Source organism: Fulmarus glacialis, unplaced genomic scaffold, assembly GCF_000690835.1.
Source record: "Fulmarus glacialis isolate BGI_N327 unplaced genomic scaffold, ASM69083v1 scaffold32849, whole genome shotgun sequence".
In the NCBI taxonomy this organism is placed as follows: Eukaryota; Metazoa; Chordata; class Aves; order Procellariiformes; family Procellariidae; genus Fulmarus; species Fulmarus glacialis.
In genome coordinates, this window is record NW_009231942.1 from 85,557 (window position 1) to 101,345 (window position 15,789).

The window sequence follows — 15,789 nt, forward strand, 5'->3', positions numbered from 1 at the left end:
CCTATTCGCAAAGTTTTGCAATGGGAGCGCCTGAAGAGAGAAAGTGAGCATGAGAAGTGGATGGCATCACCTTCCCAGAAAAGGTGTGAGGTGGGATTTCAATACACCAGGTTCCCAGTTCTGACAAAGGTGTTCTCCATCACCATCAAAATATCCAAAACACTCTGCCACCCCCATGGCATTCTCATTGCAATGCGATGGGGTGAGAAAGCAGCGCTGGCATGGAGATGACTCAGAATCTCACTTATCCTTTTTAACCTTGGCAGTATGTAATGCCTTCTTTCCAAAAGAAAGTGAAAACTTTTGCTGACCAGGTTTAGGCTTCTGGAAATCAACCCTTCAGAAAAGGGGGCGGAGATCTGACAAGAAGGCATACCATTGTGGAGGTCCTGGTCTTGATTTAATCAAGTCTTCTCATGCGATTATTGCAGTGCATAGTATTTGCCAATAGCTAGAGGGGAGGAGATTAAAAAAAACCCCAAACCAAAAAACCCCACAACAGAAACCCAACCAACCATGTTGCACAGTTGTATCATTTCATTAATCCTGCTTGAATCAGAGAAGCAATCGGAGACATCCATCAAGCTCTTTCATGCACAGAATAAAACCTAGCAGCTCCAGCACCAAAAGACTTGCAGTCTAAAAATCACAAAGCTATCTCATTGCGTTCAAATGTCTCCATGAATTGACAGCAGATGTGAAAGAAACATACCTGTGACTTTTCTTTTAGTTAATGATGACCTATAGACAGGTTGGCTCCGTCCTTGGGAGCTCCTTGATGGCAGCGAAACAACATGAACTGACTCAGAGGCTGTACATGCAGGGAAAAACCAGAGACTTTCCTGTAACCTTTTTCACTGAAAAAAAGTTTTAGTCTTTTCAGGCAAAACTCTGTTTTATTCTTTTCCGAGATACAAAAGGAGAAGCTTACTTAAAAGTTAATTTATTTAGAGTCACAGCACTTATGTCAGAGGGTTCAATATGCATGCAGTAATAACAGTAAAGTTGGTATATTAGAAGCAGGAAAGCAAATTATTAACATGAAAAGACTATTACAAGAGTCCTATATTCTAGGATTGAGTTCTCCTCCTGATAATTTGATTATTTAAACAACATCTGTTCTCCCTCTTTAAAAAAACATAATATAAAAGTAATGAAAACAAGAAGTAGATGCTCCAAACTACGTTACACAGTATTTCTCATCAAGATTAAGTTTGTTACCGAACTCCCACTAAGTCCATGACAAGCTTTCCATTGACTTCTGTACTGCCTGGACAGGCTCTCAACCTGCACAGCAGTGGTACGTGCTGGGCATCAAACAAACAGGAGAGCATCTCCCACACGTACGTGTCTCGACCCTGTCACCTCGGCACAGACGCCAGAGTGTCCCCTCTGCAAGTGGTGTGTAGAAAGATGAAAGGGATGAGAAATAAATATGAGATTCCTGTTAGGAAAAGAGGGTATAAATGATAAACGTGACTGAGGTGTTCTCTCTCTTTGGAGAAACAGAGATAAAGATGTGCATTTAATACAAAACCCACAAAGCAGAAGGAGAAATATATTGCAAAGCCAGGAATTCTGGCAGCCACGTGTGATTTTGGAATCATCACCCATTTTGTAACCCAAGACCAGACTGTCTGTGGGACGGGCTTCCAGCCTACAGGAGAGATTGTGAGAGAAAGAAGCCTGACCTCGAGCAAACTCACCCGAACAGGACAGGAGCAAAGTAAGACTCCTGAGTGCAGACCTAGCGCCCGCTGGGGCGAGAGGAGCTCAGGCAGCAGGACAGAGACAGGTCAGCCACGACACAGGCAAGTGACACAAATAGCGCGAAGGTAAACGCTCAGCCCCCAGGGAAATAAAACTGTTGCAAACCCCATTGATGAGAAATCCTTTAAATCAAGGGCAGGTGATCTAGGGCACAAGTGCAAACCATCACAGCACAGCAGGGCAGGGAGCACAGAAGAGGCCCACCTGACTGTCTCAGGAGCTCTTAGTGACCAGAACCTCATGAAGGAACTAGAGAGAATATGGACACACGAGTATAACACTCTAGTATGGAGCGTGGATACATACGTATGGTAAGCGTGGATGCATTTAATTAAAGCATTAATTTTTTCTCCACTGGCCTGAAACAATGTAGGGACACAAAGTGTAAGAAGAGGACAAGAAACAATGGATTTCGGAGCGGTCCCACCACATGCAAGGAGAATCTGAGTTATGGCTCTTCTCCCCAGCCCTTCCCTCTGCTATTAATAAAAGTAACTCGCACATGGTATCTCTTTAACACAGCATGAAGTTCTGCTACACTTTGTACCCTAATCATCGTATTTTTCTGTTACGAACATGTTACAGAATGCAGTTATAGCAAGCATTTTCATTTATAGGAAGAAGTAATTTAGATGGCTACAACAACATGTGGTCTGTGATCACCTAGTAGCCACAAGGGATTACAGAAGTGTGCTAGCTCAGCTAGATGCTGTCAGGGAAATCTGACTCACCTAGTTTTCTTGCTTCCTGGTTTTGTCGCTCTTGCAGCAGCGGAGCATAGCTCATCCTTCGGCTGCTCTCTCCATATCCACGGAGATAACCTTGGGATCTGCTGCGTGCACCCCTGAAGCCTGCTCCATAAGGTGGCTTCCACCGAAAAGATAACTTGCCATCTGGAGACTGGGCGCGCACTCTCAGAGGTCTGTTTGGCATGTCCTTCTCTTCAAAAAATAAGCAAACACACACACACAAAACCCATCACAGTTATTATGAAGCATGTGACATGTATAGCAGCCCATATGCGTCTGTTGCAAGCACACCTATTAAATAACATCAGAATAAAGGGCATAATTTTATAGTTTTTTTAATTTTGCTATAAAATCCAACTGCAGTAACAACAAGTTTTCTAAGCGGGATGTACAACACTCAATAGCGTCTTTTCCCAGACTCTTCAGACAGACTGGTGCAAGACACCGAAAGTGAAAACGTATTGCAATACAAGCACTCCTGCCAGAAACTGGGGATGTCTTGTAGCTTTCCTGTATAATCTTTTCCTTTTTTTTTTTTTTTAAATCCCCTCTCCCTAGTTCAGGCACAGCAGTACACTATTTTTTTGGCAAAAAGCACAGAACCCTTTCACTATTTTTAAACTTTCTTTTAGAAAGCAATCCACATTAAAAGCAGGTTCTCTTCTCCTAAACCCATCACTAATGGTTCTGCTCTCTGACAGCCTCATATTTATCAGGTCTGTTCTGCACATGCTTCAACTCTTGAATTCCCAAACTCCCATTGTACAATCCCTTGAGCATCCAGCACTGTAGCAGGTACCTTGTGCAAGTCATTTATTTTTACATTTGCTGGCAAGTTGGCAGCATTCTTTTAAGAAGTGACACTGATGCAAGGATTACTCAAGCAACCATTTTGGTTGCTCTGAATGGCATCTCCAGTTTTCGTGGCATCCTCCATTGCATACGACCTGCACCATGCTACTGCGCAGGCTGCAAGCAGAGCAGACAGCAGGAAGAAAAGTGCTGGCAGCACCAACCATGACTGCGATCGCCCACACTTGTAGCGATTTTTTGCCTCTTATCTTTTACATTTCGCACTCAGAGCAGGTCTCTCTCAGTCTCTTCCAGCAATGCCATTCCACCAAGCACAAGGGTGCGTGAACCTGCCAGCACAGAGGTTACACGCTGTATTCAGACCCCCTCACTCGCTGGCTCACTGCAATCACAGCAATGTCAAGAGAACAAGAGACTGGGACAGCAACAGCTGCCAGAGACCTGGACAGACAACAAAAGACAATGCACCAAAGTACCCCATCAGAGCAATAGTGAGATCCTCTTTCCAGCACCAGTTCAGGAGCTCATATTCATTCATTACAGCACTTAAACATGTTACTTTAAGTATGTATTGATGTCTGCATGTCCCTATATACAACAAAAGCAGGTCCTTTTCCAATATTTCTGCTCAGTGACATCTTCTATAACCAAACTGCTCACTGGTCTTTACCTGCTGACAAGGTTGCATCTTCTTACACACTCCCAACAAATGTTCTTCTATTAAATTACCCTTTGGAAGGGGTCATAGTGACTCTCAAAGCTGTTTGCAGAGCTTCTCTTGAAAGCCCTGTCAGAAATGCAAGGTTTCAGTGCTGATGAGGTGTATAACATATGCAGAGAACCGCACACTCCCAGGGAACTCTGCTTTTCTACTGAAACACTGGGCAGCAGCTTAGCTTGGTAAACCTTGCCTTTTTATTTTGCCCATAGAGAGACAGATCATCAGTTTAAACACAAGGACTTCAGCAGCTTCTCTCTTCTGGCTGCTGCTCACCACCCCAGCAAAACGAAGCAGCTATAAACCCAGATTAATCAGCCAATTAAGCTGGTTTTACAGACACTTTGTGTTGCCAGAGCAGTGTATACTACCTGGACCACAGCAGTGGATCTGGTCCCAAGTGTTTAACAAACAATAAATGCTTTTTGCTATACAATAGATATGGTTGCTTTCATGAGGCTCCCTGACCACTTTTCAAGGAATGTTCTCAGTCATGCACCCTACTAAAAAAAACACCTGCTCCCACACAGTTTCTTTTTCTTGCTCTCCCGAGCAGTTGCTCAACACAGATTTCAAAACCCTGTTAGTCACTGATCATGTAGGCACACAGCCTTCATTCACAGCACCACCATGAAGAACTGAAAGAGGGCAAAATTCAAGTTGGAAGGGCCTGGAGGTCTTTTCTCAACCTCCTGCTCAAAGACAAACTACCTCCAACACTGCACAAGGCCAGCTCTGGTTTTCCCTAGCTCAGTCTTTGAAACCTTCCAGGATGGAGATGGCACAGCCTCCCTGTGGACCTGCTCCAGTGCTGCACCAGCTGCCTAGGGTGAAAGCTTTTATCATAGAATCCCACAGCCCGGGAGCCATCAGCCTGGTCTGGGATAAGGCTGAAGGTCCTGACCTCAGCCACACAGAGGAAGAAGGTGAAGCTGGGCTCACGCCACCTCCTACGAGCACCTGCAGGGCTGCTGTCCCGCTGGGCTCAGCCGCGCCGTAGGGCCAGCGCTCCCCAGTCAGGACATTTCCCACCCCTTAAGTCCCCCATGAGACAGCAGGTCACTGCCTCCTGCTGTCACAGCCCCTGCACCTGAGCACTCTCCTGCCCTGGTCTCCTCCTCTCGTCTTAGCTCCAGGAAATAGCCTGGATTTCCACAGGGAGGATAATCCTGGGACTGTGGAAGTTGAGCAACAAGAAAAGCTCACTGTGTCCTAAGGACTAGAGTTTGTCCTGCTGGCCAGGCTCATTCATCTTCAAAAAAAAAGAAAAAAAGAACAAAAACGTTGTCCTAAACAAGCTACACTCATCAGGGGGATGGAGGTGGGAGGAGGAAGAAATAAATCCCATGCATCGTTAAAATCATTCAATTCCCAAAGTAGCCCCTTCCTGTGGGGACACTGAACTCCCCAGGAACAATAGTCTTGAAGAGCTTGAACAGCTAGCGAAAAAAGAATACCGAGGTCACCACAGGTCAAGCACTATGAGGACACATCCCATCACCTTCCTGCATCACTAGGATCCCATTCACTGCACATCTAGGTGCTGCATGTGAACCTGCAGATGGTAAGATCTGAACCTGCTCAAGAGACTACGCACTGGATTTTTTTGCCATGCTGGGCTAAAGAAAGCAAAACCTCTTGAAAAATCAAGGCATCATTTCAATCCTAGACCAAGGGAGACAAGAATAGGTCCAAGAAAAGGGATGTGGAGAGGAGGAGTTGAAACAGGGAAGATAAAGTCAGTGAAAGAACTACTATAGTAATATTAAAAGTGACACAGAAATAGGAACATACATGGAAATCTGATGCAGACAGGGAAGAAACGTAGTGCTGAAACTGAGAAAAGGCTAAGAGTGAAGTAGCATGGGTGGAAATGAGGGAAGGACTAGACAGAGCTATAGCCTCTGGATGCTGGGCTTCATCCACCTTCAACAGGACCTTGCACAAATCCTCCAGCCTCCTCCAAACAGATTAATGTGACAATAAAAATTGCCCTCACTTAAGCACAAACATCCACTAGGTATACAAGTACACCAATCTCAGCAACAGTGGTGCGGAGATCTGTAAATAAAACCTCATCCTTCCAGAGGGAGGAAAGACACATCAGATTATATCTGGGAGTTTGCACTCCCAGCAATGCAGGAAGCGGTAGATTTACCAACAGGAGGACCAAGCACAAACAGAAACCCCAATATCTTGCTCACTACCTGGCATAACACAACCCCACATCACAGGATGGATACATTGCACTGCTGCTCACTCCCAGCATCAATACCAGAGCTCCATCCAGGCCAACTGAGTCCAGCCCAGATAAATGGGCATCCAGAAATGGCCCAGGACACCGGTCACTTTTAGGGCCCCTGAGCGTGGGAAACATTTCCACTGCTTCCCTGGGCTGCCGTCTGATCCTGCCAGGCATCTCTCCCTACCTCTTGCAGTGGTCTAAACTTGGGCAGGTTTAAATTTGGGCAGCCTGAATCCTCAGGCCCTAACAGGTCCCAAGACAAGATTTTGGATCAGCATGAAAGCTGCACAGCTGACAGCTACTACAGTTCCTGAGGTTTCATAAAGTGACCTTTATGAAAGCGTACAGGACTGTAGCTGTCTGCTCCCCATTTAACACCTACTCTGGCACACCAGGAACTCAACTGGATTTCAGCAAACTCTGCATGAGGTCCCAAATCAGTAGCAATGAAAAAGCTAAAGCTTCAGATGCATTCACTCCCAACTCCTTTTTTTCTAATAAATTTTGGGAACTGCTACCAGTGCTTGATTGAACCAAAGGTTGATTCTTCCCCATCTCCCCACTATTTGCCCCTGTAAATATCACTAAGGTTTTTTTCATTTTTGGTTCCAAAACCGATTTAACAGTTTTCTGAACCTCCGCTCTGGCCAAACTAAATCAACTGGTAAACATCTTCAGATTTCACCTAAAGAGCTACCTGCAATTAAAATAAAATCAAATCCTTTTCTGTGTTCTGGAAAATGAGAAAGAGTCACTCCCTTGTGCTCTCTTCAATGTAGAAATCCAACATTACCTACAGCCGCAGGAATTTGTGTATAGTATCTCGGCCCCAAAAATGCAGGGCTGATTAAAGCCTCGGTATTGACTTTTCGCAGTTGCAATGTCCACTAGTACTGCCAAAGTTTCTGTGCGTGTCAGGACTGTGGGAGAACATTTTACAAATTATATAAGCCCAGAGCATGAGGTCTAAGCTGAGGGTAACACATCCTCTAAACAACCACACAAGGAGGCAGCTTGCACTTGCCAAATCACACAGGTTCTTCAAAGGGCCTCATCAATTATCTAGCGAAGGAAAACACAAAACAGCTCCAGAAGAAAAGGGAAGTACTGACCCCTAGTAATCAATCTATAACTGTGGGGAAAAATATCCCAAGCAGCTCAAACCTATTAAGATATGAGTGCAAAAAAATATTTGAAATAGGAGGTCACAAAAAATCAGGCACTTCAATTTACCACCACAAGCCTAGGTACAGAATGTTTGCTTTTGCCTTCCCTAGTCAGCAAAAACTTTTCTACATTTTCCTTCTATGTGCCATTACTTCAGGACTGGAAAACCGGACCTATAAAATGTGTTCTGCTGCAGAGAGGATACATATTTGGCACAGTCAGTAGACAACATTCATATAGTCTATAAACACCTACCAACCTCTCTTTTCACTTCACGCAGAAGTTTGGGAGGCTAAGCACAATGACCCAGCCATGGGCAAAGTAACAGCTTGAAGAGAGAAGTTGCAGCTGCTTAGAGATAACGAACCCGTCAGAAAGTGATCAACTGCCTTCATTAGAAAAGGCCAAAAATGCCAGCTGGCAAATGAAATCCTGTCATGGGCAGGATTGACTTGACCAAAAATCACCATAGTCTACACTGCAACAGCAAACTGATGGGATTTTTTGCTTATTGTTTTGTTGGGATTTTTTTGTTTTGTTTTTTTATTATTATTTTTTTTTAAAAAATTAAGTTCTAAGCATTAAATGAGACTGTACCCTGGATTTGAGACTACTGCTGCTTTACCAGACAAAACAGTATGGAAGACTAAATAAAATGTGCCAAACTGCTCAGTACAGTCACCCTCCTCAAAGAGTAGATCACTGTCTTTAAGAAGTCCTTAACTGCTCCCTAAGCACAACCAATTGTCCTCTGAGGTAATAACCTTGCACCACTGCCAATCTGCAAAAGCAATCCAGTTTCAGAGCTGAGCAACGCGGTTTACGAACACCCTGCAGCGTCCCTCCCAAAACCCACCACCAGGCCTAGAAAAGTACCTCAGCCAGCTGTGGTGCCTAGATCTCTGAGCTATTTCTTTGGGATATAACACTCCTGTATACCATGCACTGTCATAAGTGTCTGAGCCCTACCACCATGAAGGTATCAGCTGTACTTGTAGCAAAAAATGATAGTGAATAAGTGAACAGAAAAAAAGAGGCACTACATTTTGATTCTTCAGCTGGCAACTCTAAAATTAATTCCATTTGTGAGGTAAGACCCTTTGTAAAACATCCACACTCCTAAAACTTATTGCGTCGGCCTCTCCCAAATGCAACTGCTTGAGTGGTGATGCTCAAGTTCATAGCACACATGGCAAACACATCCTAGGGCACCTCTACAGTTGCCCTTGTCTGGCAACTTGTGAAACCAGGACAGGCATCTGCCCAGGGGTGCAGAAAGACTGAGGGACGCCAGCCCCGCAGGAGGCACCAGGGAAGCCAGTGGGGGAAAGCCCCGCGCTCAGGTGGCAGTGTTCATGTACCCAGGGCTGTATCACAGCCAGCCCTTCGCCAGGAAAAAGAGTTTATTGTTTTCAAAAATACTTTGCAACATGATTACCCATCCCTTCTTCATGCCCGCAGTGGGCATTGTTTTCCACATGGTGCTCTACCATCTTCCAGCAGGTAAATCACCTTGTGCTTTGGCTTTAAGGGTTGGGATAATTCCGATACATCATTTTTTTTTTCACCTGATTTGAAATAGATTACGAAACAGAGTGTATTTGAAAAAGGAGAACGCAGAGCTTTACTAGCAGAGCCAGGCGCCTAAAGCTCTGTAGTCCTTTGTGCAACTCAAGGCTTTCAGTTGTTATTCATACCATAACTGAGAGGCACAAGGGAAAGTGAACATCCCATCTTGCTCATCACACAGGGGTGGCTGCTTTGCTCCTTGCTTTCACATACTCCCACTGTTACCTATCTCCATACAGCTATCTCAAAGCCACATCAGCAGAAAAGTAAAGAAGAAAGAGGACAGACAAAATACCACAGAAAGATACTTGTTTTCCACCCAAAAATTAATGCACCATGTCACTTTGGCAAACTATTACTGGAGTTTTTTTTTTTAAGTTGACGGTTTGATCCAAGCTCCGTTGAGAAAATGGGAGCAATTCCACCAGCTTCAATGAGGGCTGGATCGGCGCCATCCCAAGAGGAGTTCACTCTGCAAAGATATTTCCTGCAGTCGGTGAGCCAGCTCAAACAGTGCTGATGTGGCCCTCTGAACTGAGATGTGCTGACTGCTCTAACTCCAGAAGACTCCGGGCTCAAAGATTTACTTCAGACCAGCCATGGCACAGAGCATAGCACTAGGTCTAGTGGGGCTCTTCGTAGCATTGCAGCAGTTAACACGTGTAAAAGCGTAAGTATACGATCGGAGAAAGTAGGACTGAAATGGGCGAACAAATCCAGCCTCAGGCTTACTGGGTTGGTAGGTCCCCTAGCATTTTAACACGCACTGTCAACCTTGTCCCTATGTGGGCTGATCAACTTTTTTAATGCCACTAATTTATGCACTCAGAATCAGATCTCCTCCTGGAAATAAGCCAATCAGTTAAGGCAGCGGAGGCAAGCGACACATAAATCCTTTGTTCCTCGCAAAAAAAAAAAAATCGCTCAGCACATTTCCACACACTTCTGCTTGGCGCAGAAAGCAGGGACTGGAACGCTTTAGTTCCTGCAAAGCACAATGGAAAGTGTGCCATAATTCACCAGGCTCCTGACAGGAGTTTTGGGCAGAGGACCAGTATCCAACGGTAATGTCTGATTTAAGCAAAGAGATTCATTATACATCTGTAGAGGAGTTACCTGGCATCCGGAGGACATTCTTTAAATTGACAGCATCAACAGAAGTTTCCAGGGCTCCCTTTGAAGAGCCCTCTGAATGCTAAGCATAGTAGAACTAGGGCATTTTCCAAACTCAACAACGTTTTTCTACACTATTAATACATGTATTGTAACTTAAGAACAACCAACAGGAGTTATTGAAGGCTTCACGTTCTCCCGCTGACGTCCACGCACAGGTTTCCTTCTGCATCAGTGCCCCTTGAAGGGAGCCTACCGAGCCTGGGCTACCCTCTTCTCTCACACCCGCTGCCTTTGGATGCCTTCCATCTGGGCTTCTCCAGTGACCAAACCACCGTGGTGGTAAAAACCCCCAGCAACCCCGAAGGGGCTGTGAGAGCACACGGCAGCCGTGGCCCTGGTCTGCAAGCGTCCATCCAGGGTGTTGTCCAACACCTGCCTCTTCACTGAGTTGGAAGAAAGGTGGTACTGGAGTGACATCACCTTTGGGGGCTCCTTGCGGGGACGGAGCAGGTGAAACCAGCTGGCAAAGGCGTGGGGATGCCCTGACCGTGGCCGACCTCACCACCCGGGCTGAGCTGGGGGATTAAGAAGCACTTCTGCTATAGGGGCAGGAGGCCAAAGGGGCCGAAACCGGTTTATTTCAAAATACTTTCCATCGCAGATTCCCTTCTCACACCCCAACCCTGGTCATTACCTCCATTCATCCCATGCACGGCAGAGCAATCACGTTCAAAGTCAAAACTAGTCTGTGTCCTCCTCTGCAAGCTTCACGCCTCCATTGTCAAACACATGCCCTACAGCGAGATGTTTTCCTAATGGCTCGACGTCAGTAACCTTGGAGGACAGGGCAGAAGACCTGCAAGCACTACGGCTCTGCGGGATGCCACAGCATCTGTACGGACAACAGCTTCATCCCTGCCTTTCCTGACACATCCAAAATGACAGATGTACATAGTTTTACTATGATACTATATACCAGCAAAAATCATTCCAAATACTATTCCAGACCATGAAAAAGAGCCTGGTAGCTGGTCCATAAATCATAACAACAATTTAACATTTACCCTCAGCTGACTTTTTATTTAACTAACCGACCACATGAACAGGCGTCCACGAGCTCTGCTGCAGAAACAGGGCTGTTCCCTCTAATGCAGGCCAAGGACTCGACGTTCCCAGCTCCTCTGGGACAGACTTCAGCACCGCCATGGGGACAAGACTGCAACTTTAACTCGGAGTTTCCTGAATTTCTATTGTTTACGGCTTTTTAACACTAACATTTGTGAAAAATAAGATATACATATAATAATAAAGACATTCTAGTAATATTCATGTGCTTGCAGGCCTAACATTTCCCTATAGTTATATATACACAGATATAAAACACAGATATATGACGCTCAGATGAAATTTAGAACAGACAACACACATTGGAAAAATCAAAAAAAGACACCACAAAGAAGTAAATATCAAATGGAGAATATCATGCAAAGCAGTAGTATTCAAGGCAAGGATCTGGTGGTTGTAGTTGCTCATAGATTAACCAAAATAACAATGCGATGTCATCCAAAAAAATCAATGTAATTCTGGCTGGATCAGTTGGAGATTGTTCTACTCTACTGCGCAGTGAAAACTCACTGCTGTAAGAACTGTGTCCCATAGCCAGTCACTATGTTTTAAGAAAGATACAGGCCCACTGAGGAAGGTCAAGAGGAGAGTTATAAACACAGTAAGAGATCTAGAAAACATGACCTCGGAGCTAGAAGAAAGGAGAAACATCTCAGCACCCAGGCACTAAGGCACTATGGGCTGTCTCTGAAAACATAATGCCAAATGGATGCTGGAGTTCCCATGACGAGCACTGGCAAAATCTTTGCAAAGAGCACTTCCTATTGAATCCACATATTTTCTGAGGAGTTACCAGCAGTCTCCTACTCTATACAACACACCCTATTCCTTGGATCTCCTAGGCAATGTAATGTATTCAGGAAGTTACAAAAATACCTTTCCTTTTCAACTGCTTGTGTTTTGATTCCATATTATCTACCGACAATAAGTTCCACAGACACCCTATGTGTTGTATAAAATCCTAAGTCTTCTCATGGGTTCCAAAAATACAGTTTTCCACTTAAAGAGTTGGTCCTCTCCTTTGTGTTGTACAGGGGTCGTTAAATACAAATTATTTAGTTATGCCCTTTACCATATCTGCTATTGGTGACTCTAAGCCTCTTCATTTCTTTCCTTGGTAATTTTTTGGGAGATTTGCCCTTTTTCCTCTGGAAATTCTCTGCTTAAAGATTATAGCTTTCCAGGCTTACCGAAGATGGTCTGTATCTCAAGCTGAACATGATTATCTCATGATTAACAACTAGCGTCTCTCTGAGCTAGCACAACCACGCTGGATCCCAAGGGACAAGCACAGGAGGTATCAGATCGCTTTTCCATACTATGTCCTACAGGGACCTGGAACTGACTTATACGCAGTGACAGAGAAGTCACTCCTTTCCATTGATCTGTCAGGTTTGAATTGTCTGTCTGTTCCCCCTGAAGACTGTGCCCTCGGTATCTTGCTCCCAATCATGATGTTGCTCATCTAACTCTGCTAGTGTATTTATACAGCCAAAAACTTTAAACTGCAAGAAGAAATCAGTGACCATGTTGCTCATCAGGCACGTCTGGGCACTACAAAAAACACCAGCATCAAAACAATGAAGGTCACAGTCACTGCACATTCCCTGGCAGGACGTCCTCCTCGTGTCGGTTGCCATGAAGACAGAGCTGCCCTCTAAACCTGCTGCCTTGCAGGTCTGACTGGTTGGCTTGAACTGTCATCCTAGGAGATGGGAAAGCTTCATTTGTATCACTGTGGCCATCCGGAGCATATCCCTTAGGAAGGGCTTGTCAGCCAAGACTCCCAAACAAAACCAATGATGTACCAAGCACAGAAATACAGGGATGGATTAAAGCCCACTCAAGTTACCTGCAGAATGACAACTACAAAAGGCATTGATAACGTCTCACAAACAGCCAGCGTGACAAGGGGGTAAAAACATGACGTCAGCAGGGCAGAACTGAGACTCAGTAAGTTGTGCTTTGCTGCATGCATAAACCAAGCAACAAAAAATTCATGGAAACAATTTCTCCAACTGGGCCCAAAGCAGTAGCAGCAAAAGCCATCCATTCTGAGCCATACAGCTCCCAGATTCACCACTGTTAAAATTTTAAAAAAACGAAAGCTTGTACTTTCCATCTTTCCCTTTCCACACTCTTCTCAAGAGATGCTGTGGAGAGCTGTGCCTTAAGAAAAGCTCCTTTGCTTTATTTTACGTAATTGTATCACTACAGCATGTATTTTTCACTTATGATCGTAATTTGGAGACCGACATTTGTCTCAGGAGCACTTAAAAATGTCCCTCACCACATGCATTTGAGTTCCTTGATTTAAGACTTCATCCAAAGCTCTTTGGTGCGCTCCCAGCGGAAACTTTGGTAGCACCCTCTGTCTCCAGCTTATTTTGAAACCTACTCCCACTCTGGAGGGAGAGGGAGAGGCATCAAGTCATTGCTCCCTCAGGTCCATCGAGATGACAAAAACCCCACCCCGACAGCCCAGAAGAATTGAGCAGGAGGGCTGCGAGCTCTCCTGGCTGCACGGCTCCAGCCCCTGGGGCTCCCTGCTGCCACCCACACAAAGCGCACGGCCCGGGCTCCAAAACACATGGTTTACATCAGGCCACTGTTTCAGCTCCTGGAGAACTACAGCCCACTGTTTGACTCAACAGCCACTTCTGGGAGAATAAAACATGAAACTCATTCCAGCACCAGGCCTCCTGAAAACTTCCAAGCATAAGGCATGAGATGGAGATGGATGGATATAGCATAGATTGTAAAATCAGGTACGGCACGTAGAGCTGTAACCCTTCTACAATAAAATCTGCAATTGCTAAGAGAAAATGGAGTGACATTTAGTGAAGAATGTACTTTGTATGTCATAAAAACTTTAATTATTCTCCACTCCCTAATAAACAAAAAATGGGAAAAGCTGAACATTTGGCAGACCCCTTTAGGAAGTGTTTTTAAAACCAGCTACTTCAAAAGCAGCATTGGAAAGTGGCTTTTAAGCCTGCCACTCGAACTATCCTTTTGTCTAGATACATCTCCTCCACCTGGCTGTCTAATACTAACTCACATTGGTATTACTCTGTTTTCCTTGCTAGAACTGCTCTTTCTAATTTTCCTTTGGGATTCTCTTCAATGCATCTTTCAAGGTTCTGATATTATTAGCTTGCTTACATTTGAAGTATTTGAAGTTCTTCGTCTGGCGAAAACAATTTTATTTCTGATGTATTGTTCTCTTTGACATGGCTCAACTGTATGGGCCAGAGGTACTGCCAAAATGACTGACAACATAAGGATTTGTCTTCCCATGCAGGACAGAGCCACAACTCTGACTCCAGCTATTCCTTGAGATGGGAGCACAGCTGGATTAGGTGGCACCATCAGCAGAATAAGGCTTACAGCCTTTAAGCTTTTGACAATTAAATGTCAAATCTATAATATTTGAGTGAATTTCAAATGTATATGCAGGTATCCTTTTAATCTTTGTTTACTGACTTTAAGTCTAACCTTTTCCGGGCTTAAAAATGGATGGGGATAAGGAGGGACTGGACCTCTGTGGTACTCCAGGTTTGACTCAAAGCTCCCTGGCTTCAGTGGAAACCTCTCCTTTATCATGCCTGTCAATGGAAATTTGGTTTGCAAGAAGGGGGACTCACTGATTTAACAGAAAAACAAGTTTATAGCAAAGCTAACCTATTTCTTTTACACCGTTCATATGACAAAGGAATAGCACGAGCTGTCAACGGGCCTGATAAAGCCATTGATCCCAATTGATTCCTCCACGCACATCCCTTCAGTCCCTCAGGAAAGAGGGAATATTAGTGCTTCTCCCCCAAGATGCACCTGAGGTTCCCCAGTGCTGACTCTGCACCGGCCCGCAGGACTCCTGGCTGTCTCAGCTGGTGCTCCCATGACGCTCAGACCTTCCCTAGTGGACAAGAAACTCACATTCCTTGGCTTCAGTGATATGCAATTGCAGAAATAGCACAAATATCAACTTACAACATCTTAAGCCCTGTTTCTGAGATAAATCAGAGCCTAAACGCACTTTAAGTGGTGAAGTCTGAATTTAATCTGACTGCAATCACAAACATGACAAAAGCACAGGATAAAGTTAACTGAGCTTGTCTTCCTCTAGATGATCCTTGAATAGGTTGTTCTTTAGCCCTAGTCAAAAGTTCAGTGACGGGAAGGAAACCTGCCTGAGAAAATCAGAACGTGAACCCACACTAAGCAACTCAATTGTCTGGAACGAAACGCACCCCTTCAAAGCTTGTTTCTTTCCATGCTGTGTTCATGACTGTAGTCTCCATATTATTTCCACCTCCAATTTGTTCTTGTTTTCATACTCGCATTCTTTATTCACTCAGAAGTGAGGTAACTTCTGTGTTTCTGAGAGTCTAAAATGAAGCATTCAGTACCTGAAAACCATGTCAGGAAAGTAAACATAACATTGCCACAGAGCTAACAGACCTACAATTTTGGTTAGTCTCCTCTTCAAAATCAGGGTCACCTGATTCATACTG

General features: G+C 44.6%; 1 protein-coding gene across 1 annotated transcript in view; it reads right to left on the bottom strand.

Moving 5' to 3' along the window:
* FNDC1 (fibronectin type III domain containing 1) overlaps window positions 1–11,353 on the bottom strand; it is a 53,337-nt gene extending 41,984 nt beyond the window's left edge. Inside the window, exons 1-3 of the mRNA XM_009584739.1 lie at window positions 11,239–11,353; window positions 2,502–2,711; window positions 713–811 (exon numbers count right to left, since the gene is read on the bottom strand). Of these exons, the coding sequence (XP_009583034.1) occupies window positions 713–811; window positions 2,502–2,711; window positions 11,239–11,353 (424 nt within the window). The remainder of the gene's footprint in view (window positions 1–712; window positions 812–2,501; window positions 2,712–11,238) is intronic.
* Between the last annotated feature and the right edge of the window lie 4,436 nt (window positions 11,354–15,789).